The sequence below is a fragment of the Clarias gariepinus genome, chromosome 15 (assembly GCF_024256425.1).
Source record: "Clarias gariepinus isolate MV-2021 ecotype Netherlands chromosome 15, CGAR_prim_01v2, whole genome shotgun sequence".
NCBI lineage: Eukaryota > Metazoa > Chordata > Actinopteri > Siluriformes > Clariidae > Clarias > Clarias gariepinus.
Genome location: NC_071114.1, coordinates 3,369,388 through 3,393,467, shown reverse-complemented (window position 1 = coordinate 3,393,467; position 24,080 = coordinate 3,369,388). Strand labels below are relative to the sequence as shown.

General features: G+C 39.4%; 2 protein-coding genes across 3 annotated transcripts; one reads left to right on the top strand and one right to left on the bottom strand.

Moving 5' to 3' along the window:
• Window positions 1–744: 744 nt before the first annotated feature.
• elp4 (elongator acetyltransferase complex subunit 4) lies at window positions 745–19,321 on the bottom strand. Of its 2 annotated transcripts, none has more exons than XM_053513487.1 (10): window positions 19,150–19,321; window positions 17,579–17,614; window positions 13,960–14,081; window positions 6,481–6,600; window positions 6,249–6,382; window positions 5,720–5,804; window positions 4,660–4,842; window positions 3,675–3,783; window positions 1,855–1,961; window positions 745–901 (listed from the first exon to the last, which is right to left on the bottom strand). In XM_053513487.1, exons 1-10 carry the CDS (start codon window positions 19,319–19,321, stop codon window positions 797–799), a joined length of 1,173 nt encoding a protein of 390 aa, XP_053369462.1. In that variant the 3' UTR covers window positions 745–796. The 2 variants fall into 2 exon arrangements, 1 of the variants encoding a protein (XP_053369462.1); XR_008365699.1 differs by having other exon boundaries at window positions 754–901; window positions 1,855–1,969.
• On the top strand, window positions 19,315–22,652 carry immp1l (inner mitochondrial membrane peptidase subunit 1). Its single transcript, XM_053513488.1, has 6 exons — window positions 19,315–19,437; window positions 20,310–20,483; window positions 20,606–20,694; window positions 20,820–20,946; window positions 21,506–21,616; window positions 22,535–22,652. The coding sequence occupies exons 2-6, from the start codon at window positions 20,379–20,381 to the stop codon at window positions 22,604–22,606; spliced, it is 504 nt and encodes a 167-aa protein (XP_053369463.1). The 5' UTR covers window positions 19,315–19,437; window positions 20,310–20,378; the 3' UTR covers window positions 22,607–22,652.
• The last annotated feature ends 1,428 nt before the right edge of the window (window positions 22,653–24,080 follow it).

Sequence of the window (24,080 nt, the reverse complement as noted above, 5' to 3'; positions counted from 1 at the left end):
GCAAGGTTATCAATCACCATACCTGAAGGCAGTGTTTTGTGCCTTGAGGCATGTTTTGAACTTGAATATATATTTATACCCCAGTTAGTTCCGACCGAGTAATCTGACTGGATGAGAGGCGTGATAAGTGGTGATACTAGACAGTAACAGCACTGTGCTGTGTAACTCTATGTATGAGTGGGCGTGTCCCAGGTGTTGTCCAGTGGTTAATGACACTAACTGTGTGTCTCAGCGTGGGTGAGAGTAGGTCTGTACGGTCCGCAGTACTGAGGAGAGAGCAGCTGTCTGACTAAACCCACATTCACACCCAGTCACAGAAGCACTTTCAGTAAGAACACACATCTGATAACGTTATGGCGTCTTAAACAACACGCCGTCTCCTTAGTAACTGATACACCTAATTTAATCTAGCCATTCCGAATTGCCTCTGAAGTTGGCAGCTTTGATCTGATGATGATGACAGCTCCAGGGTGTGTGGTGTGTAGATGCAGGATGAAGTGTTACCACCTCACTGCTCCAGGATCCTGGGTTTAGGTCCAAGTTTGGGCTAATGTCTCTTACTATAAACAAACAGGAAGGAGGACTGGCTATGTTAAGTTGCTCACTAGGGCTGTACACATTAGGGGTGTGTGTGTGTGTATGCACACAGAAAAAACAACAGCACTACCCTCTTCATCACAGGTCAAAAATATAAACAGTGATATAAACAGTATATTAACTATTATCAGAAATAAAAATATTACACTATGTTCTTTCTGGATAAAGTCTTTTATTTTATTTGATGGTGAGAGATACTCTAGAAGTCCAGGTGTTTGTTTCCTTCTGAAGTACAAACCGGAGTAACCTGTACCTTACTGACCCGACTTACTGAGTCAGAGAGATCAGGGGGCAAATACATCCTCTGGAAAAAGAGAGAGAGAGAGAGAGAGAGAGAGAGAGAGAGAGAAGGGGGCGTATCAGGCAGACAGAAACAAAGTTAATGTGGCTTGAGTGGCGCAGTGGTAAAGTGCTCGCCCTATCATCCGGGGATCGCTGGTTTGGTGCGCGGGTGATGGTGTTACCTCTCACAGCCGGAGGTCTCGAGAAAGCTAAATTGGCCGAGCTCTCTTAGAGGGGAGGGATGAGAGGTACTTAGTGCTTTCACATTAACCACGGCTCTACGCCATTCGGGGCCTCTGTGAGCTCGTGCACACGGAGGAAGCAGATAGCACTGTCCTCCGGTTATGCCGCCTCCACCGGTGCATAAGCAAGCAATTCGGAAAAAGGAGATCGGCTGGTGTCACATGGTTCGGAGGAAACGCTTGACGGCCTTTGGCCCTCCTGGCTGAATGGTATTAGGTAACCTTAATGTGGGAGCCCCCCCTAGTGACGAGAAGGAATTGGACACGACTAAATTAGGGAGAAAATCGGAAGATAAAAAAAGGTAAGAGTGATGAATCTGGGCTTATATTTTTGTGACATTTGTATCTGCGTATCTGAAAGCTGAAGGAGATTCCTGTCTTAAGTTCTGATCGCACACACTTTTCTCCATTTCAGTATTATTTTAATCAAATGATCAACCTAACAATCATTAATATAAGTATTGTTTTAAATACTCAGGTGTAGAACAGTAGCTGCTGTTATGTGGATAATATTTCTCAAATCTGAATGAGATTCCAGCTAGACTTTACATGAATGCTGATCTGCTACAGTGAGTGTTTACATGCTCAAAGCATTCAATCAAGGTATAACTTTTTTGACATGGGCAAAGTGGTTTAACCCAATGTGAAAAGTTTAATAAGCGTGTGTGTGCATTTGTGTTTGCGTGTGCGTGTGTGTGTGCATGCGTGTGTGTGTGCGCGCATGTGTATGCACCTCAATGGTAAACTGTTTTCTCTTCAGCCTGAATGCAAGGTCCTTCGTATCTGGAACTTCACACCCCAAACAGTTCAGTCGAGGAACCTGTATAACATGCAGAAGACCTGCAGCCCTCATGCGCACACACACACACACACACGCACGCAGACACATGCACACATATTCATATATATATATATATATATATATATATATATATATATATATATATATATATACACACACACTACCATTTCAAAGTTTGTACACTCCTTCTAACTCCATAGTCGTTGCTGATTTTTATTTCTTTCTAAGCTGTAAAACAACACTGAAGGCGTTTATCCAAAACACACAATAATCTCCTTTGAACACTTGATATTGAGATGTATATCTGCTCTGTAAAGCTTCATAACGGCTCTAATCTGAGGTGCTGGTTGTTAATTGGTGATTTCTGAGGCTGGTGACTCTAAATGAACTTCTCCTCTGCAGCAGAGCTCAGGTTTGGTCTTGCTTTCCTGGGAAGGTCTTCATGAGAGACAGTTTCATCATGGAACTTGATGGGTTTTACAAATACACTTAATATTGTTCTTACAAGAACTGTTCCAGAAAGGCTGTCCCTTCATGTCTTAAAATAACAACTGACTCTGGCCGTGCCATATGTGTTATTTCCTAGTTTTAAAAAAAGTCCAGGATTTTCAGAGAATGTACTATTTTTACTGATGATTTCAGTAATAATAAGTAAAGCTAGTTTTATAACCACTGCCTCAGTTATAGAGGTGACCGCACTCCTTATATGGTTTGTGTTCTCTGTTCTTTTTTATATTAATGAATGCCTAAGCCACTGGGCCTCTGTGTGTCCCCAGTTAAACAGAAAGTCGTGGATAACAGCTTAAAGATTCCTACACGTTATTAACTTAAACATGTACATTTTAAATAGGAAACATGCTTAAGTTTACATTGGGTTCATTATAATTTTTTTAGGGGTGTCAATAATTCTGCCATGTGTTTTGTTGAGAATTTTGTCATTGAGGAATTTGTTTATCTTTGAATACATTTATTTCAATTTAAGGTTGGACTTGTCATCACTTTTTTCAGTGTAAAATCAAGTTGCTTCACCAACAGGTGGATTTTTCCTAATCTTTACAAGGGGTGCCAATAATTGTGGAGGGCGCTGTATGTTGTCAAACATATCTTTCAAATAGTTAAATTGCCATATGGGTTTCAAGGCCTATAATTTGGTAATACTCCTGTCCCCTCCTCCTCTTGGGAGAACAACACTGAAACACTGAGCTTCCTTCTTGTCTAACAATGTCACTCCTGTGGAGGGATCAGGAAGCCTCCAAACACAAGATTTGAAGATGCTTCAAGCGTGCAGAACTGTGGATGCCCTCTTTAGTTCTGACTGGATGTTTTCAGAAGGGTTCAAGTCTATAAACTTTTTAATTAAGTAATTGAGTGTGTCATCATTTCTGGGTGAAGATCATGATTAACCAGGTAATTATGCCGCTGTAAAATCTATATCTATATCCAGGTCACAGTGACAAACACGTCAGAACCAAAATACTTTTTAGCTGACAATCTTTACAAAGAAAAACAACGTTTGATCAACTGATCCTTCAGTGTGTGTATAGATTTAACACACACACACACACACACACACACAAACTGAAGGTGGATATCAGGAACCTTACCTTTGCTTTCCTTGTATTGCTTTCCTTCACTTAACAATTCTGTTATCACACTCTATATTGTTAGTGTGTCTAAATGTCTTACTGAAAAGATTACCCTATGTGCAACGCTTTGTGTGTGTGTGTGTGTGTGTGTATTGCACATCTCACCATGGTAGTCCTTATAAAGAGGGTTGCTGTTTCTCTCTGCATCTGAGAATGATCTCAAAGCGACAGCTGTGTCACTCAACCTGATTATCCTTTCCCTTATTAATTTATTCTACAAAAGGAAACAAATACAGATAAAATGAGACACAGCTAGAGGAACACAGAGAGAAGCTGACCCAGAGTTATTGATTTGTATTAAGTCTTTAATAATTACATTCCCATGTTACCTACTTATAAATAATGACGCATGCAGTCTATCCCAGTCCACAGACATGATGACTGCATTGCACTATGTGGAGAGTTTGCTATTTCACACTTTCGTGGGGCCTGAAAAAAATTCGACAACTTTGGGAGGACCTGAAATACCGACTGCACCTCAGACCTCGTCAGCTAAAATCAGGGCCGGACCTCACTAATGCTCTCTGAAGTGAACAAACAAATCCCCGCAGTCACTGGAACTATGTAGGGATACAGTTATGGCACAGAATTGCTGTGATACCATCAACTATTAAAAATGGCTTGTACAGAATTTCTGTGGCCGATTAGTAAATCTCAGTGTCAGTGAGCCAATAGGCACACAGCATGCTAATTACAAGGACTAGAGACAGGGCTCACTTGTGTGTTTTGATGTCTCTGTGTTCAACTGCAAGAGAAACAATATACAACCATCTTTCTCTCATCATTCAAATCTTAACATTACAAAGCGTCCTTCTAAACCTGTACCACTGGATTACCCCCTCAGCCCATATTACTGAGCACAGCACTGTGACTGGGATTTTAGCATGTAACATTAAGCAAATAAATATTAGACATGGTTGTTTACTTAATTTAACATTACACAAATTTAGTTTGTTTAAACTAGGACCCTGATGTAACTTTAGACTTTGTTCCTACTGTTACCATGCTGTAAAAACAATGTTTTTCTTGCTTAAAATAGTTAACTAAGTTCTTAATCTCCAACACACACACACACACACACACCTCTTACCCTGGTCAGGTGAGTGGGTACTGTCACCATAGCAACAGAAAGAGAGGCGCGTAGGAGGGCTCGGAGGGCATAAAGAAAGCTCAACAGGGCGTGGCTGTGGGCGGAGCTAACACTCACATTATCACCCCACAGTACAGACCCCAGAGAGGAAAGAGCAAGTCGCAGCACATTGCAAGTCTTCACCTTACACAGAGAGAGAGAGACAGAGAGAGAGACAGAAAGAGAGACTGTAATAATAAATGCTAACAGTTATAAGCACTGTCTATTGGAGAAGATTATTTTATAAAACAAGTGCTCCATGATTAGGACCACATTGAAGTAACTGTTAGAATTGCTCCTGTCCTGCCCTCTCACACTCTCACTTCAGATACACGTGGGGAGAGAACATCTGAGGTGTACAGTAAAACCTTGGTCTGCAGGTGTTTTGCAAGACGGGTAATAATTTTAAATTAATTTTGACTCAGTAAACGGGTGAGGTCTTGAAATACGAGCAGTATTGGGTAATCGTCTCCCATGCTCAGTCTCAGTGCACGTGTCACTCGTATAGTCAACATCTGTGTGCACATGTACTGTTTACTATAACACTGTAACCACGCATGTGCGCATAAAGCATTTTTTATTTTGTGTTTGTATGTGGAACAAATTTTGCTTGCAATCCAATTAACTGTATATCAAAATAAATATAAGTGTGATCAAGGTCACCTTTGTGGATTAAGTGTAAGAGCTGAACAGGCTTGTGTACTCTAGGAACAGACGTTAGTCTGACCTCTCCCTTCTCATTAGTATTAAGCCCTTGGTGGCATAGTCATAAGGTTCACTCATGATCCTCCATGAGTGTTCTCTGACAGGATGAAGGCTCCCAGGCCCAGTTTAGACCCAGTGCACCAAATGGTACACTCAGGCCGGCAGTGGCAATACTGCTCGACCTGGGACAACTGAAACTGTAATTATAGGTTAATTTTGTGTATGTATTATAAGGTATTAGTGAGTTGGTGTGTCAGATATATTACTGTAGTCTAAAGTAAAAAAAATATACACAATTTAACTTAAAAGCACTGACCTGTAATTTTGATCCATCGAACCCATTTTGTTTGATTAAGAACTGGATAGAGTGCAGCAACTCAGCATAAGGGCCAAGAACACCACTGAGAGTGAAACAGAGAGAGAGAGATAGAATACTGGTGTGGTTATACCGAGGTAAGAATTACAGTAAAGCATGATATTTTTGTATCTGAAGAGTCCTTTCCAGTAACAAAAAGGTGCGATATAAAGGTGTGATCATGCTTGTAATCTACAAAAAAAAAAGGGCAATTAAAAGTTTTTGGCACAGGGAGTTGGAATGCATTCAGCAACTGTCACATGGACACTCAGAATGGAGCAAACTGCGCTACTATACTAATCTCGAATTATTGACTAATTTTTTTTATAAAGACTATGTCTTTAATTGACATCATACCTGATGTCACTCATAGTTAAATAGAATTTTTGTATCCAAATTTTTTGAAAAAAAATTAAAAATAAAAGTAAGCTTCACATCACTACGGCTCGCCCCGAGACAGCGACCGTGGGAACTGGGCTTAAGTGTGTACCTGTGATGTAAGGGTGCCGTTTCCTCCTCAGGTAGGTAAAAAGTGTGAATCTTGGCATTTTGCAGAAGATCTTGCTCCATATGTTTGGAGAGGTCATAGTAATGACCAAACCGGGATGACGAGGAGAGCACAGTCTGGACGAAAGGTTAAAGATGAGACTAAGCCTTCAAGCACTTTTTAATACTTCACCGATTTATCATTTTTCTTTGTCATTTGATAGAAGCATGTTTACCTGGACCTTAGGAAGGTTCTGATAGCGCCAGGCGATTTTCATGGCATCTTGATGTTCTGGATTTGATGATGATGAAATTTTAACCTCCGAGTCTTCATCCTGAAGGGGAGACGGAAGACCCTGCAGCACAGAGGTTAAACACTTTACATTTTTACTCTAATAATGAATATCTAAGTCACTGTGTGTCGTACATTATAATCCACTCTCTCACACACACGCACACACAACGGAAACACTGGTTTATTGGAAAAATAAACAAGAAATCTCTCTAATGACATTCAATTGAGCGACACACAAACAGAATCACTGCTGTAAAGTAAAAATAAAACAAATAAACCTGCACTTTACGACAGAGCAGTGTTTCTGTGTAGAGCAGAGAGAAAGAGTGTGTGTGTGTCTGTGAAAGTGAACGTAGGAGTCTGTGTGTGTATGTGTGTGGGGCATAAACACATAGAGCAGGCTGATACAGAAAGAGAAAATGAATCTTTAACCTCTCTAATGAGACTTGCTTTTGCTTAACACGCGCGCTGTACACACATAAATACAGACAAAATAAAATATGTTTTACACACACACATGGTCACAGTGTTATAGTAAACAGTACACACGTGCACGGATGTTGATTACACCAGTAAAAAAACTTGCACTAAGACCCAGCAGGGGAGACAATTACCCACAATTCCGTAGCACAAGAGAGAGAAAAGCCGTTGGCTCAGTTGTGATCACGTGACGCTCAACGAGAAAACAAGAAGTGCATACGTGATACATGATACTCGGTACTCGTAAACCAAGACAAGTTCGTTTTCTAAGTCAAAATTTATTTAAAAAATTTATTTTTTTCTTATCTTGATCTTGTCTTGCGGAACACTCGCAAACTGCATTACTCGCAATCCGAGGTTTCACTAAAATTAAAATTTAATCACATGCCTTATGAAAGCCCAAATAGCCAACAATAACAAACACTTATAAATGTAACTTTCACTTGCACTGCAACAAAAACAGTATTAAGACAAGGTGATTCATGCTTTAGACAATCAACTTTGTCGTTCTTTTAGACACATTTATTTATTCTGAAAAAAACACATTTCAGAAAAAATGTTGGGACGGCGCAAATTAGGACTAATAGCGGTGTGACAAGTAGAAAAACAGGTGAGGCTACTGATTTAATGTATAGAAGCAGGTTCCTATAAAGGCCAGCTTTTCAAAATAAAAAATTTGTGGCATTACATTCGCAACGCTGCAAAGGTAATAAAATTATAATTAAATAATGTGACTAAATTAATGTACATGAAAGCACATTTTTTAATTGTTGTAATTTTTATATTACATGTCTGTAATAGGGTTGCACCAATGTGTTGACATGATTGATTCTTCTTTAAAGAAACACCAAATAAAATGTGCTCTGTGTCGAAGTGAAATGGCTTACCACAGCCAGCGCACGCACACACAGACATGGCACTAGCATTTAAAAGAAAACAACCCGGTTCACTCTGACCTCACAATGGCAATAAAAACAGCAGCCTGTTAAGTGTGTAATTAGAGTGAGTTTATTCCAAGTGTTGGTGTGTGTCAGTGCATGAAGTCACTGCGCTCTTATTGGCTCATGAACTCAACAAGACAAGAAGATTCTTAAGAGCAGATGCTAATGTATACTCAGGCAGCACCAATTCCCAGGGCATTGGCGTGTTGTGAGCAGTTTGTTTATGCGCGTCCAGACTTTTAAAACTAAGCTCCATAGAGTTAAAGTTTGAAATGGCTGCTTCTTACTGTACATTCCTAGAGAGTGTTTAGATTAAAATAAGTGACAAATGCATGGGCCTTTTTAAGAAGAATGCAGTTGATATTTTTTATAAATGTAAAGGTAAAATGTCACTGATGTGTTTTTTTTTTTATATTAATACAATTATTTTTTTCTGTCTCAGCCACAGGTGCATGTTAAGACAGAACAGAAGCCATACACCAACAACATGTCATTGGTTGTGCCTAAGAGGTCTGCCTTCAGTTTTGGTGACTGATCTGGGGTGCGTTTCCCAAAAGCATCGTTAGCCAACTATGGCCGCAAGTTCCGTCGTTACCAACATAGTTCAACAATTCGGTGTTTCTCGAAACCATAGTTCAAACGAACATTCGGAAACAGCGTCGCAAACTTACGTAGTTGGAACTACAGCCTTCGACCTGTGGTTAGAAGCATAGTTCACTGCCGCGGCTGGGTGTGTTCTATTCACAGTTCACGACCCTACGCTCTATTAGGTTCTTATAACCACTTTGAGCGATTTGGAAAACTTAATGTTTTGGTGCTCAGATATTAGGCTATTAATTTTTCAGTTATTTTGATAACAAATTCAGTTTGAAACGATATAACAGCGATACCATTGCAATTATTCTCCCTTCGAAGTGCCCTACGAAAGCATTATTTATGCCGGTTGGTTTCGTTACAGCCTTGGTTTCGTTTGTGCGAAGAAAAGGTGAGTTTTTAAATGAGTATCTTTGTTGTGCTCTCAGAAGTAGAAGTAGAATATGGACTATTCATAGGTAAAAAAAATATATATATATATATATATCCTCATCAGAAGTGTCATCTTCCTCATTCACAGCAGCACCAGAAAGACCCCCTCTTCCTTATCAAAAAGCGGGAAATTTTCCTCGACTGCAATGTTGTGGAGAATTGCAGTAACTATTACATTTAGCTTTTGGAGGGGTTCGGTTTCAGGCCACCACTGGACTTGTTTATTTGGTCACACTTGCTAAGTCCCTCCACTTGTTTCTGACTTTCTCTGGGCTTCTCTCATACCCATTTCCAGAAGCATTCATTTTTTGTGCGATTTCATTCCATGTTTTTTTTTTTTTCCAGAATTTGTAACTGTGTTTTTTAACTTGGAGAAAAGCAAGATTTGATTGTTTCCCACCCCCTCCAAAAGAACTGCAAGCTCTTTTTTAGTAAATTGCGGTTTCCGTGTCATTTTTTCAGATCAACTCTCATTAAAACATGGCTTCATGTAAAGGGACTTATATAGGAAATGATCTTGAGCAAAATAGGTAACAGGTGTTCACAACACAATCCCAGCATTTTCAAAACCCATAATTTCTTTTTATTTTAATTGTACTTATGTATCAATAACAAATAAAAATGAGTTTAAATGAAATATAACTAAAAGTTATAGACTTTGTTATTTGAAAAGAGCACATTTAAACTGTGTATGCCTATGTATGTTTTATTGTACAAATAATGAATGTTGCGTTCGTGACATCATTACACCACTTCTACGTAACGTCACTGCGAAAGCGCATTGAATGCGAGCCGAAGAGAGAGAAAAAACACTTTACAGTAGGGGGCGATATGTGCTTATGGCACTACTCCGCCATAGTATCGAAGAAGAAGAAGAAGAACGACAGATTAAACCAACATGGTTTTAACGATGGAAGTGCGACACAGGTACTATGGTGTTGGGAAACAGTCGTGACTGGTTAGTTATTTTCCTCAACGTTGCATCGTACAACGGTGGTTAAGCAAAGAGCTACATCGTTGTACGGGAAACGCACCCCTGGTCATTGCAGAACATTTCACTTCTTTGCCTTAAAAACATCTTTGGTTACTATTGGAGAAAGCTTCAGCTTGTTGTCCATCTACACTGTACATAAGACCACATTATAACAGGTTTTACAGGTCATTATATAAGGCTTTTCTCAACAGGCACATCATCAGTAAATACATGATAAGTAGTTCCACTGGTGCTGTACACACTCACACCATAAGATTCTTGCGACTTTCCTTTCCTTCTCTATTCTCTTTTCTTCTGATACAAGTTGATCTTTGATCTATCTGTCTGTAAAATGTTCTTCCAAAATTGTATAGAGCTTTTTAAGATGTTGTTTGTGACCAACTGTAACCTGGTCATTCTCCCACTGTATTTTGTCCTAAATAGGTATATTAATCATGTGCAGCTTCCTCCAGAAGAGTGTTTATTAGGTTTTGTGATTTTTCTTTCTTTAACTGGGACTTTTTTTTTTTTTTTTTAGCCAACACAATGGTTTTCTGTGGCGTTTCAGGCATTTGGACCTTAACCTTTTGTCTGTACTGTACAAGCACAGGTAGTGCGAAAGGCTCCTTTGTTCTGCTAAGGATTATCATTTATTTATTTTTGAGCTTCTTGAATGTATCGGATATTGGTGATAGTTTGCCATCTCGAACATACGTTTCTGAGACCGCTTTGCCTAAACTGTATTCCAGAGTGTCCACACATTTTGCAGACCAATTAAAAGATGTTTGGTCCTTCAGTCTCACCACAGATATCTGGACTCTGATGTGTGCTCCATGTCTTTTCTAAATTTAACGGCACATTGGTTGAATTAAAAATTAATGCAACTTGGGGGCGGCTTGTTGTGTCAGTCCCAAGTCTGGATAAATACAGAGGGTTGTGTCAGGAAGGGCATCCGACGTAAAACATTTTAATGTCAATGACCAAATCAATGATACGAATCACAAATATAATTCCCATACCACATCGGTCGTGCCCCGTTTGGTGCTGTTGACCTACAGGGTGCCAGTGGAAATTGGGCTACTGTTGGTCGAAGAAGGAGAGGAGGAAGGTGTGTTTGAAAGCAGAGAGAGAAGAGGAAAGGCAAGAGTTTAGGAGTGATAGTAGGGACTTTGAATGTTGAGACCATGACAGGGAAGGGAAGAGAGTTGGTTGATATGATGCAGAGAAGGAAGGTGGATATACTGTGTGTCCAGGAGACCAGGTGGAAAGGTAGCAAGGCTAGAAGCTTAGGATCAGGGTTCAAATTGTTTTACCATGGTGTGGATAGGAGAAGAAATGGAGTAGGAGTTATTCTGAAATGAGGTAAGACAGGAGTCTCCATGGACTATGATGTTTGCAGATGGCATTGTGCTTTGTAGAGAGAGCAGGGAACAGGTGGAGGAAACTTTGAAAAGGTGGAGGTATGCTCTGGAAAGCAGAGGAATGAAGGTTAGCCACAGCGAGACGGAATACATGTGTGTGAATCAGAGGGACCCAAGAGGAACGGTGAGGATACAGGGAGCAGAGGTAAAGAAGGTGCAGGATCTTAAGGATCAACGGGCCAGAGCAACGGAGAGTGTTCAAAGGAGGTGAAAAGGCGGGCTGGCAGGTTGGAATGGGTGAAGAAAAGTGTCAGGTGAGTTGTGCGATAAAAGATCATCAGCGAGAATGAAAGGAAAGGTGTACAGGACAGTGGTAAGCCCAGCAATGCTCTACGGCTTAGAGACAATGGCACTGAAGAAAAGACAGGAGGCAGAGGTAGCAGAGCTGAAGATGTTGATGTAAAAAGGAAATGAGAGGGTCACACACCAGCAGGACGATTTCAGAATCAATCAAAGAAATGCTTGATGGATGAAAAATTCCTATATCCAAAGTACACGTGATTTTGCGGGACAATGCCAGCAATATGAAAAAAGGATGGATGATTTGGGAGTCCCTAGTTTCGTTGTATAGCTCACTCATTACAGCTTATTGTTAACGAGGGATTTTTGTCTCAACGGAGCGTGACCGGCGCAATTGCAAGTGGCAGAAAAATTGCGGGGCACTTCAAACATTCACCATTCACATACTCGGAGGACATTCAGTGCGAATTTCAAATGCCCCTGAAACGTCTTCAGCAAGACGTCAAAACCAGATGGAACAATACATACTATATGATTCAGAGCATCCTTGAACAGAAGCGAACCTTATGCGCATATGCTCCCGACCATGAGCTACCTGCAATGCTGACTGCATACCAGTGGGCATTACTGGAAAAACCATTGTGCGTACTGTCATCATTTAAAGATGTGATGCTCGACCAGTTCAACCACAGCGAATTTCATTCCAAAAGTTTCATTTCTGAAACGTTTGCTGTCTCAGGAGAGAGACACATACACAGGAATTAAAACAATGAAAAGTACACTAGTTCAAGAAGTTAACACACGCTTTAGTTACATCAAAGATGAACTGCTTCACTCCGCTGCCACTTTACTTGACCCACGGTACAAAGACAGGTGGGCTAAAAGTCTATGCACACACATTTGACAATATCTTGTTTTATTGTACAAGTATTAGGCTATTATTATTGCTATTATATATATATATATATATATATATATATATATAGTGTGTGTGTGTTTACATTTATATCAGTTTAGTTTAATTCATTAAAATTTTTAGTCATTAGCTTGTCATTAACGTGCTAAAAATGCTAAAATAACGGTTGGAAATGCTTTACACATGGTGCAGATTTTCATTCGTTTGAAAATAATGTGAAGCCGTCCGATGCGTTACGCATTTGTGACTAGAATAAATTGTTTTCAATTCGTTCTGAAAAAAAATGGCCATACTGAAGATTTTTTTAAGTGATTGGATGATAGATAACGGCCACTTAAAATTGTTTTATATTTGTATTTTATGATTAAATTTGGCCTTTATATAAAATAATTTATTTTTAGTTTGTAATTTCTATTTGTTTTGTCTGACCAATATATGAAGAGATGTTGTTTTTTTATTGGTTATTAACTAATTAAACGTAAAATAAAAAAATACAGGATTTGCTATTAAATTAATTATGTGATTACATGATTAATACATAGATTTGTAAAACATTTTAGTAACAGTTGCATTTTCATCATGCAAAATACAAAATAAATACACTAATTTTTCATTTCCACTCATAATGTTTTGCAATAGGCTCTATTTTACATAGATTCAGTGTTGTTAGACTTTTAGATCTGTGCATTTCATATAAAAAATTAATGCAAGCTGAGGATACACAAATGTGAAGGGTTGTTTCATATCTTAAATGGTGCCGTGATGAAACCCTTAAACTTATGGCTATTAAAAGAAAAAAAGCATGTGGCTAATAACTTCTGTGTACATTAATTAATGTACATCAAACCTTAAGTTTATGTTATGAGAATGGATATGACTATTGTGACATATGACTGATGTGAATCTGTAAATAAATTTGTGTTATCTTGAATGGTGTTGCATGGCGACGATTTAAAGTAAGAACATAATAGAAGAAGATTAACACTTATATCTTAAGAGTGAAAAGTCCTAATGTTTCAAAATTGTTTACACATAGTAAATACAGAGTAATAGCTTTTGAGGATGTTCCCTTATTTTTATGACTGTGTGACGCTTATGCAGCTTCCCACAAATTTTTTAATTCATCAGCCCTTTGACTTGACATGGTTTTGATGTGACTTCCGTACTAAGCAGTACTAAACAATGTCCACTTGGTGAAGCTCGGTCCCCCTTATTGCTTGGGCCCGATCATTGCTATTTGTGTATTTGTGTGAGCATGTGTGTGCTCGCTTGTTTGACATACAATCACGCTTCTGGAATGAATTATGCTTGCAATCCAAGGTTCCACAGTATATTTTGAAGTTTTCTAATGAAAAGAAAAATCTCCCCAGCCCCTTAGAGTAACCTCTGATAGTGCACAGTGTCAGTAAACACCTGTCTATACCTTTATGATGTCATCAGGATGATCTTGGGCAGAAGCAATGAAGAGTTCATGTCCACACATCACCCCTTCTGCCAAGAAATACTGCAACAGTGTACGCGAGTAACTGCCATACTCATCCTCCTCTGCAAAACACACACACACACACACACACACATACCTTGACTCATCTTTTTTAATATATTGTTTTACTGAGAACTTACATCTGCCATGTCCACATCTCTACATTATTAAGCATGAGGTCAGTTGTCAGTTAATATTCTAACAACCCCCTGCTTTTTATAATTATTTGCGCAACAGCCATAATTTACACACGTGCCATTGACCTACCTGTACTGTAACAAAACTTGTTGGTGGATGACAAATATTTAATCTACAAGTGCACTTATAAAGACTCTCTTCAAGGCGTGCGTCGGTTCCCTGAGAGAGAATTAGAGAGAATTATTATATTGGGGATTTAAATTTTCACTTTCAAATATAGGACAAGATGGAAATGGTCCCTTTACATACAAGAATAATGATGTTTTGCCAGGCCACCAACAGGCAATAGGGGCACATCATCAGTTGTGTTCCAAAGCATCATAGGGTGTTTCGGCCTTTTACTCACAATACACCCTCTGCTAAGGCAGGCCCATCCAGGCTGACCTGGGTGTGTGTCCCTAACGCCTTGGGGCCCAGCTATGATCTTTCCTTCTAATCCACAGCCATTAAACTACTGCGCTCAGCAGCCTCTGAAGTCTCTTTGATGGTGTGGTGCAGAGCTTGGCCACAGATCCCCAGTTCTTTCAAAAGCCTAATGGTGGATGTAGCTATAAAGCCATGGCAACCAACCTCCTACACTATTGCTTTCCAGCCCCGTTGTTCTGCCTTAAGCTTCAGCTCAGTATATCGCAACCTCTTTCTTTCATTTGCCTCGTCTATTGTATCCTCCCATGGCACTGTCAGCTCTATAAAATATACATTGTGTATAGATTTGGACCATAGTACCAGGTCTGGTTTTAAGGTTGAGGTGACTATTTCCAATGGAATGGACAGCTGATGGCCCAAATCTGCCCTCAATACCCAGTCTCGTGCCCCTTCTAATGATCCAACCCTTGTCAGTGAAGGTTTTTTTTTGTTGTCCTTGTTCCCCTTCACGGACAAATGGTATCTTTTGTGCAACCTGTGATTTTTCTAAGGGGCGTGTCATTGTTGGCCATTCTCTTAGATTCGATCGCTACGGCTAATGATTTGAGAACTTGGTTATGTCTCCAAGTGTATCTGCCTTGGTAGAGGCTTACTTTACAGGCGGTAAGAATGTGTCTGAGGGAGGCTGGCGTTGAGCACAGAGGGCATGCGGGATTTTCATCCCTCCACTGATGGAGATTTTTGGGTGAGGGGAGGACGTGATATGTTGCTCTGAGTAGGAAGCTGATTCTACTTGCTTTCAATTCCCACATGTCCTTCCAGCTGATCTTCCCTTTTTTTTTTTTATTACGTCCCAGTTCGTCCACTGCCCCTGTTTGGCTTGTGACAAAGCCTTAGTATATCTTGCTGCCACCTCCTGCCGTCGAACTTAACGGACTACCAATCTTCGTCGTTCTGATGGAGTTGCCTTGTTCCATCGGGGTCTGTTCTGAGCAAAGCCCAGTCCTCCTCTTCCTTCTTGTACCTGACTCATGATCTCAGCATGCTGTAGGGCTGACTTTGCCAGTAGTACAGCTTCTTTGGGTGTCCATTTACGGCCTGTAGTTAATGATGGTGAAACTCCTCTTATAGTTGGATCGCTGGATAGTTGGACTCTGAGAGTGTCATCTCCAGTCTTGCTTTGAAGCATTTAAACTCTTCCACATGGCTTGAGAGTGGCAGATCGAGAATGCCGTGCCCGTACAGACTAATGCTGCTCAGGCATTTTGGGACACCTAGCCATTTTTTTCGCAAAGGAGCTGACATTTCTTTCCATCTTTTCGACCGCTGTGATAGGAACGTCAGTTACTGTCAATGGCCACAACAGTCTCGGAAGTGAGCCAAATTGGAGACACCAGAGCTTAAATTTGCCAGGCAGCATAGAGCAATCTATTTTCTCAAGGTCCCTGTTTAAATCTTGCTTAAACTGATTGACCTAATCTCGGTCTGTGAGACTGGCATCATAGTATCTTCCTAGGCTTTTAGGTTTCTCAGATACCGTTGGTATTGGCTCGCTATCAATGAGAAACCTCAGATTTACCATCTTCCCTTTAATGATCGAAATACTTCTAGATTTTGATGGCTTGATCTTCATTCTAGCCCAGGTGATGTTTTCGTTAAGCTTCTCTAGCAGGCGTCTGGTACACGGTATCATTGTTGTCAATGCTGTTATATCATCCATAAAAGCCCTAATAGGTGTCAACTGAGCTCCGTTTTCCACCCACTACCCATTTTGAAGCTCTTATGGTCACTTCCATTGCCATGGTGAAAGCTAGTAGAGATATCGCGCATCCTGCCATGATACCCATTTCAAGTCTCTGCCATGTGGTGGTAAAGTCAGGTGTAGTGAAGCAGAACTGCAGGTCATGAAAATAGGCCTTGATCAAACTTGTAATGGGTTCCGGGATTCTAAAGAAGTTGAAGGCTGTCCATATGATACTGTGGGGAACTGAGCCAAATGCATTTGCAAGATCGAGGAAAACAACAAGCAGGTCACTCTTCTTCCTCTTGGCCATTTGGATTTGGTGCCAAATCATGCTGGTGTGCTCCAGACTTACTAAAATCCCTGGAATTCCAGCTTTTTTAACTGTTGTATCCACCAACTTGTTTTTCATCAGGTAGCTGGTCATCCTTTGGGCTACGACGCTGTAAAAGATTTTGCCTTCAACATTGAGGAGACTTATAGGCTGAAATTTGCTGATGCTACAGGATTCCTTCTCTTTTGGAATCCATATGCCTCCTGCCCTACGCCATGCCTTAGGTATTGTTTGTTTAACCCAAACCCCCTTCAACAATTTCCGGGGTACACGTAGAATGTCAGGGGGCGTTCTTATATACTTTATATGCGACACAATTCCGTGTCCTGATTCCTCTCTAACAGAGGCAGCAGTTTGAAGTACAGTTGAATCAGATGACAAAGGCCAGTCTTTACTCCCCTTGTGATCAGTGACCCCAGGCTGCCTATGGACTGTTTCTCCTTTCTTGGAGAACTTTTTCGTAGGTCCTGATCCGTGAAGGGCAGGACAAAAGTTGGAGTTACAGAGACACTCTGATCCTGTCGTCTAGACATCATAATCCGGTCCTTGTCTAGGTCACCCAGATCCTTACACCCACCAATTTTCCCTGCTTGCAACACATCAAGTATGAGACCTGACCATTTATTCACTTCCTAATATCTCCCGCTAAAGGTCACGTGCCAATGCCACATATTAATATTATTTCTGTCACCAGTCAGTGGTTTTAATGTTATGCCTGATCTGTGTAGAAGTGTACTTTGAGGAAATCCACAAAACATCCCAATTGTACAGGTATGTAACAGGACTGTGATAAACGCACTTGCAGAAACACAGACTGCCCCAGGTAAGGATCTGTTCATACGCTCTGCTGCTAAGAACACTGGATGCCTGTGTATGTGTGTGTCATGTGGAGACTGTAAGGTGTCTGAGTAAGATCTTACCGATAAGCAGCAGGCTTCCCACTGCCAGTCCTCCTCCTAATGACACACAAAACAACAACTCAGTGCTTCTGGAACTACGAATAAAAACATTAAACAAACTACAAGTTCTGTCCTCTCTGGATCTCTGAGTCTCTGTACATCACACAGGAGCTGTGCAGGTCACCAGCTATCACAATCACAACTAAACTTCGGGTAGTCAGGTTATTTATACTAAATTTATTTTGAGGCTGTTCACTGCTTTACACACCTCTTCACTCGCATCTTCACTCTCTTGTGTACTCTCTCGCACACTCATTTCCTCTAAAAATCACGAAGTCTCTCACAAAGTTACTCTAACACCAGTGTTGTCAAAAGGTATTCACATTCATTACTTGAGTAGAAGTATAGATACTAGGGTTTAAAAAGACTTCTTTAGAAGTTAAAGTATCAACTCAAGCTTTTTACTCAATTAAAAGTGTAAAAGTACTGGTTTTAAAACTACTTAAAGCATAAAAGTAAAAGTAATGTGAGGGGTAAAAAAGCATTAGGGATAAAAGCTTAGGCTGTGCCACGGGCCTATATACTCCACTAACACCTAATAAAAAAAAGAAGAAAAATGTGTTGGTTTTTTTGTTGTATTTTTAACGACCATAGTGATTTGGGATAAGGTATATGGCAATTGAAAAAGAATGCATTTTAGTACAATGCAAATACATTAAAGAACCGTATATGTGTACTACTGAGCATTAACATGTTTCATGGAGAAGAAGATATGATAACTAGTTGCCTATAAGTATTTTAATGGTGCAAAAAGTCAAACTTCAGAGGCGTGTCATCGGTAACCTTTATTGGAATGTAAATGTACATCCAAGCTTAGCTGCAGGAATCTGTGAGGGCAACATACAGGAAAATTAGTGCACCCAGGGCAGGCTTAGTAACAATTACCCTTGTATGGTTGTCTATAATAAACATTAGTGCTGTCCGAATGAAGGATTAATCCAAGTGATTAATCCAAAAAAATTATATCGATCTATCTCATTCCTGTTCCCTTCCTCGCTGGTGCTTGGTTGTGACATTTTGTTAGAATCTTGAGTCTCTATCACGGACATCTTCATCTACTTATCACAACCTTATCAACCCAAAATGCTATTTTATTCAAATGTCCTTGCTGGAGTGTGTGACGTGACGTCATGTGCAGGTGATGATGGATCGCGTACCAACCAATAGGGAGTCGGAATGGTGTGTTTATACTTCTCATCCAACCACAATCAAATTCCCTCCGTCCGGATGGCGCGGTTTATCCGGATGTTTTTGTTGTTGTTGTTGTTGTTTGTTTTTAAATAACAAGCTAAAATAAAATAGGAATAACGAGGCTATTTTTAAAATGTAAGGAGTAGAAGTAATAAGTCGGCTGAAAAATAATTACTGCAGTAAAGTATAGATACCCAAAATTTCTACTTAAGTGAGATAACGGAGTATTTGTACTTCGTTACTTGACACCTCTGTCTAACACAGACACACATTATCTGCATTTCTCCTGCACTACTCTCTCTCTCTCTCTCACACACACACACACACACACACACACTGACCGAGAGCGCAGTCCAGTGACGGGACACCGGAGGAGACGGTGAGCTGCCCCGTGTGTACGGACGCTTTCGCTCCGGGAATCTGAATGAGTTTACTGCGAGACTTCTTCTGGAAACTGGTAGCGCTTCCCGGTAAACGGGTGCCTTTAGACGCGCTCTCCCCGTGCGCCGCCATGTCTGAGAGAGGACCGCGGATGACGTATAATCGCACTGCCAATCAGAGCTTCACATTCGCGAGGTCAAAGGTCACAGGGACGGAAGTAAATAATATTTTACTACTGTAACCCTGAGGTAAGATTATTACACAATTATTGCTTCTCATGCACACACTCGTGTTTTAAGGGACTTAACCTCTATAAAAAATATTTATAAAAATATATAAAATGACCTGACCGTAACCATCTCTCATATTATATAAAGTTTTAGATGTTTAAATTAAACCTAATGCAAATACTTAAAACAAAGAGATTAACGGGGGGAGGGGAGATATATATTTTGGTGGGAACCCCCTGATGACGTCATTCTGCCTTTAACCTAGATCTCATGTTTTACCTTTCTCCTGATCTATATTGTGTGTGAACAGTGAGAGAGTATACATGCTCAGAAACTGTGTGTGTGTGTGTGTGTGTGTGGCTGCAGCATCATACTAAACAAAGATGGCAAGAAAGTCCTACAGAAACTTGCTTTCATTTTCCAGAATATTTATATTAATGATCACTGTATAATAGTTACATGAGATTTAATGTGATTAGTTCAAGTTATTAAAGCAGTTTATTGAAGGATTTTTTTCCTCTAAAATCTAGTTTTTTTTTACTTTTTTGTTTTACATTCTAATTTTACATTAATGATAGAAAACATTTTGTCATGATCTTGGTTTCACTTTGGTTTCACTTTTAACGCTGAATGAAATCTTGGTATTTTATCAGCGCTTTGTAGAGTTTTTATATGCCTTGTACACAATAGCAGCTTACAATGTCATAACAATTAAACTTCCATTTCTCCTACTGGAGTCTGATGATTTCTTAGGCTTTATTTTCCATTTCTTTTTAAAGAACTTTAAGGTACACAAACATACATTTTACATGCATAAAAGATGTTCTAGCTACAACTTTGTACTACAATAATAATAAGAATGTTGCTGATGTTGTGTCTGTGCATGAAAGTGAGTGTAAAGTGTTACAGTGGTGGTTGATCCTACAGAGTGTGATGCAGATGTTCTGCAGGAATGCGTGATGTCACAGCGTTTGTTCAGCAAAGTGTTGGGTTTTTTTGGCTATGCTGTTCAGTATGGATGCATCGCACACTGCACCTTTGAGTACATCGGAGAGTTTGTCGTGGTAAGTTCACAGAACATCGATTTCCCTAGAGTGATATTTTTTGTTGAAGTGATATGACCATGCCTGATTGTGAGGTTTGTGCTGTGTGATGTTTATAAAATCTAATTCTGGTTTGCCTTCAGTGTTCAGGACCATCAATGGAGCCGACAATCACAAATCGTGACGTGGTGTTTTCCGAGCGTTTCAGCAGGCACTTGTACCGCATAGAGAAGTGAGTGCAGTTTGTTTTGTTATAGTGAAGTGTGGTCACATCTAAAGTGCTTCATTTCAAATCCATTCAGGTGATGTACACAAAAAGACCAAAACTGTGTGTGTTGGGGGTGTTTAAACTTTCAGGGGGGACGTTGTGATTGCTAAAAGCCCATTCGACCCAAACATGAACATCTGTAAACGAGTTATTGGACTGGAAGGAGATAAAGTGTGTACTAGTGGACCAATGGATACATTTAAAACACACTCTTTTGTAAGTATAAGCTCTGTGTGTCACTGTGTTCTGTGTTCTTGACTGTGTATTTGTGCGCCTGCGTGAATCAGATGTGACTGGTTTGCACTCACGGGACTTCACATCAGCTTTGTATAGGAGTAAAGCAGAGAATTATACATACATCAGTTCATAGTGTGTCTCCTGGGACATAGATTTGGAGTGGAACGTTTGTGAGATCTGACAAACCCTTCACACCAGAGCACATTAGCTCTCATACAGGGTCTTATTAGCCATGTTTAATATTTTTACACTCTAATGCACAGATTGTTGTTATAACATGCTGGAAGGAAGGAGAGAAAGATCACACACATATTGTGTCATTACAAAAGTACAGTGTTTTAAAAGTAATAATGTTAAATGATTAATGTGTGTGTTGTTCTGAGACACTCCAGTATTGGAGTGCATTGACTTTAACTTTGATTAAACAATGGAGATAAGTGTTGTTCGAACATACTGTATATCCATATTAATGGTGCAGATTGGATAAGTATTACATTTTGCCAATTTATGACTCTGTGTGTGTGTGTGTGTGTGTTAGGTACCAAGAGGTCATGTATGGCTGGAAGGTGATAATTTGCAGAACTCTACAGATTCGCGATCTTACGGCCCTGTACCTTATGGACTTATACAGGGACGAGTGTGTGTAAAGGTAAAACGCAGGACAACAGATTGCACTATTTACCCACAGCATTTATGATTTTTTTTTTTAACCTTTTGCTTAGGGCCACCTGACCTGCAGAGCTTTTTTCAGCATGTTTATATCAGATCTTTATTTAAGCCGGAGCTTCATCAGCAAACTTACCTGCTAATGGAAGAAAGCTTGCTGGAGCTTATGCTCCGGTGGAAGGCAAAAAAAAACAACAACAACATTTCCTTAGGACAGTCAGATGATTTGCTTCCTAAAATCATTTCATATTAAGTCACTGGCATTAACTTTTGGTACAGAGCATACTATTCTAGGGTGCAGCCTTAAACACTGTGTACCTGTGACTACCCAACTCAAATCAGTTTTTCTCTTTAACTTGTTTAAATGTTAACATGTAACATTGTTCTATCAGAAGATGTCTCTAAATTATTAATACAGTGTTACACACAGCTTGCTATCAAAATGTTCCTAGGTACCCTAGATCAGTGGTTTCCAACCCTGGTCCTAAAGAACCTCTGGTCCTGCACATTTTCGTGTTTTTCCTGCTCTCAGCACACATGCTTTATGTAATCAGGTCATTAACAGCCTTCTCTAAATAAAAATTTCTCTAAGCAAAAAAAAAAAAAATCACTAACTGTATAGGACAGGGGTTCCTTCCGAACCGGGGATGAAAACCACTGCTTTAGATAGCTACTGTTGTAGAGACAATGTTAAACTAAGTCAATTAGTCACTTGGTAAAAGTAATGTGTTTTTGTAGCTGATTAGCCTAGCTAACATTATTTCAATTATCTTGTAAATTTTTTGCCAAGCAGTACATTCAACTAAACACAAAGGGAATGTGAAATTAACTACTCTATTTATCCAAATAATTTCTATAGCATATAACCTGTAAACTGACATGCAGTGGGGTTTTGTTGCAGCTGTGGCCTCCACAGAGCGTCGGCGTGCTAAACGACAGCCCGAATGCAGGACGGATTTTGCGCCCCGAATGATCTCTCTATCACATATTTTTAAATAAACTTATATTTAGGACTGTGAGTGTGTCTTAAACTTATTGACTGTGATAAATGATGACTTCATCTCAGGTGCCACACTGTGGGTGAGGTTGAGCAGACAGGATCTATAAAACTGCACGGCATTACATGATGATAATCTTAATATCTTAATGCAAAATATAGCATATATTATACCTTAACATATAAGATTGTGTGTACATCAAATCTTACTTTAATAAAAGTGGATGGTTGATATCAAACTGTAAACAATGTCAGAATAGAATTTTCTGTACGTGCATGAAGAACATTTACTTGGAGGAATCAGAGATATCACATTATTGGCTTAAAACTATTTAGACTTTTGCATACATTAACATTTTATAAATGTAATAAATGTAACGTAATAAATTATCAAAATGAGTTAGATATACTAATACAAGTCAAAGCAAATACAGTTTATTTATCATACACAAAAAACAAGAGTTGTGCAGGGAATACTGAATTATTAGTTAATATGTGCCTTAAGGATTTTTAAGAAAACTCACTGTGCTTACTGAAGGGTAATCAGATTAAGATTTGATCACTCAAATCTGGCTTTTCTCCAAATTAAAAAAGTTACAAATTCTGACAAAAAAAACATGGAATGAAATCGCACAAAAAATTTTTTTTTTCTGGAAATGGGTATGAGAGAAGCCCAGAGGAAGTCTGTGGAGGGACTTTGCAAGTGTGATCAAACAAGCAAGTCCAGTGGTGGCCTGAAACTGAACCCCTCCAAAAGCTGCTATGTAATTGTAGTTACTGCAATTATTCACAACAATGCAGTCAAGGAAAATGTCCTGCTTTTTGGTGAAGAAGAGGGGGTCTTTCTGGTGCTGCTGTGGATGAGGAAGATGACACTTCTGATGAGAAGGATGATGATAATGATGATCCTTCAAACACACATCAAGGCAGAATGTATCCTGTATTTTTTTGTTTAAATGAATCTCAAATGAACTTGTGTTAATAAATATTTTGTTTATATATATATATATATATATATATATATATATATATATATATATAATTTTTTTTAAACCTATGAATAATCCATATTCTACTTCTACTTCTGAGAGCACAACACAAAACCACATGCTTATTTATACCATTGTTGTTGAATATATTTTGGGTAATATTTTAAATAGGCTTACACTATGGTAGTGTATAAATTTTTTTTTTCTTAGTGCTTAACACTTTGTGCACTGTATATGTTGAATACGTGAACAGTACGGATAACATTCATTATAAGTGAAAACCTCTAACACTACAAATATTGTTATGAGAAATTTCTCTTTGGGGGTGTTTTAACAAAGATAGTTACTTGAAAACTCACCTATTCTTCACACAAACAAAACCAAGGCTGTGCTCCAACCGGCATAAATAATGCTTCCATAGGGCCGTTCGAAGGGAGAATAATTGCGATGGTATCGCTGTT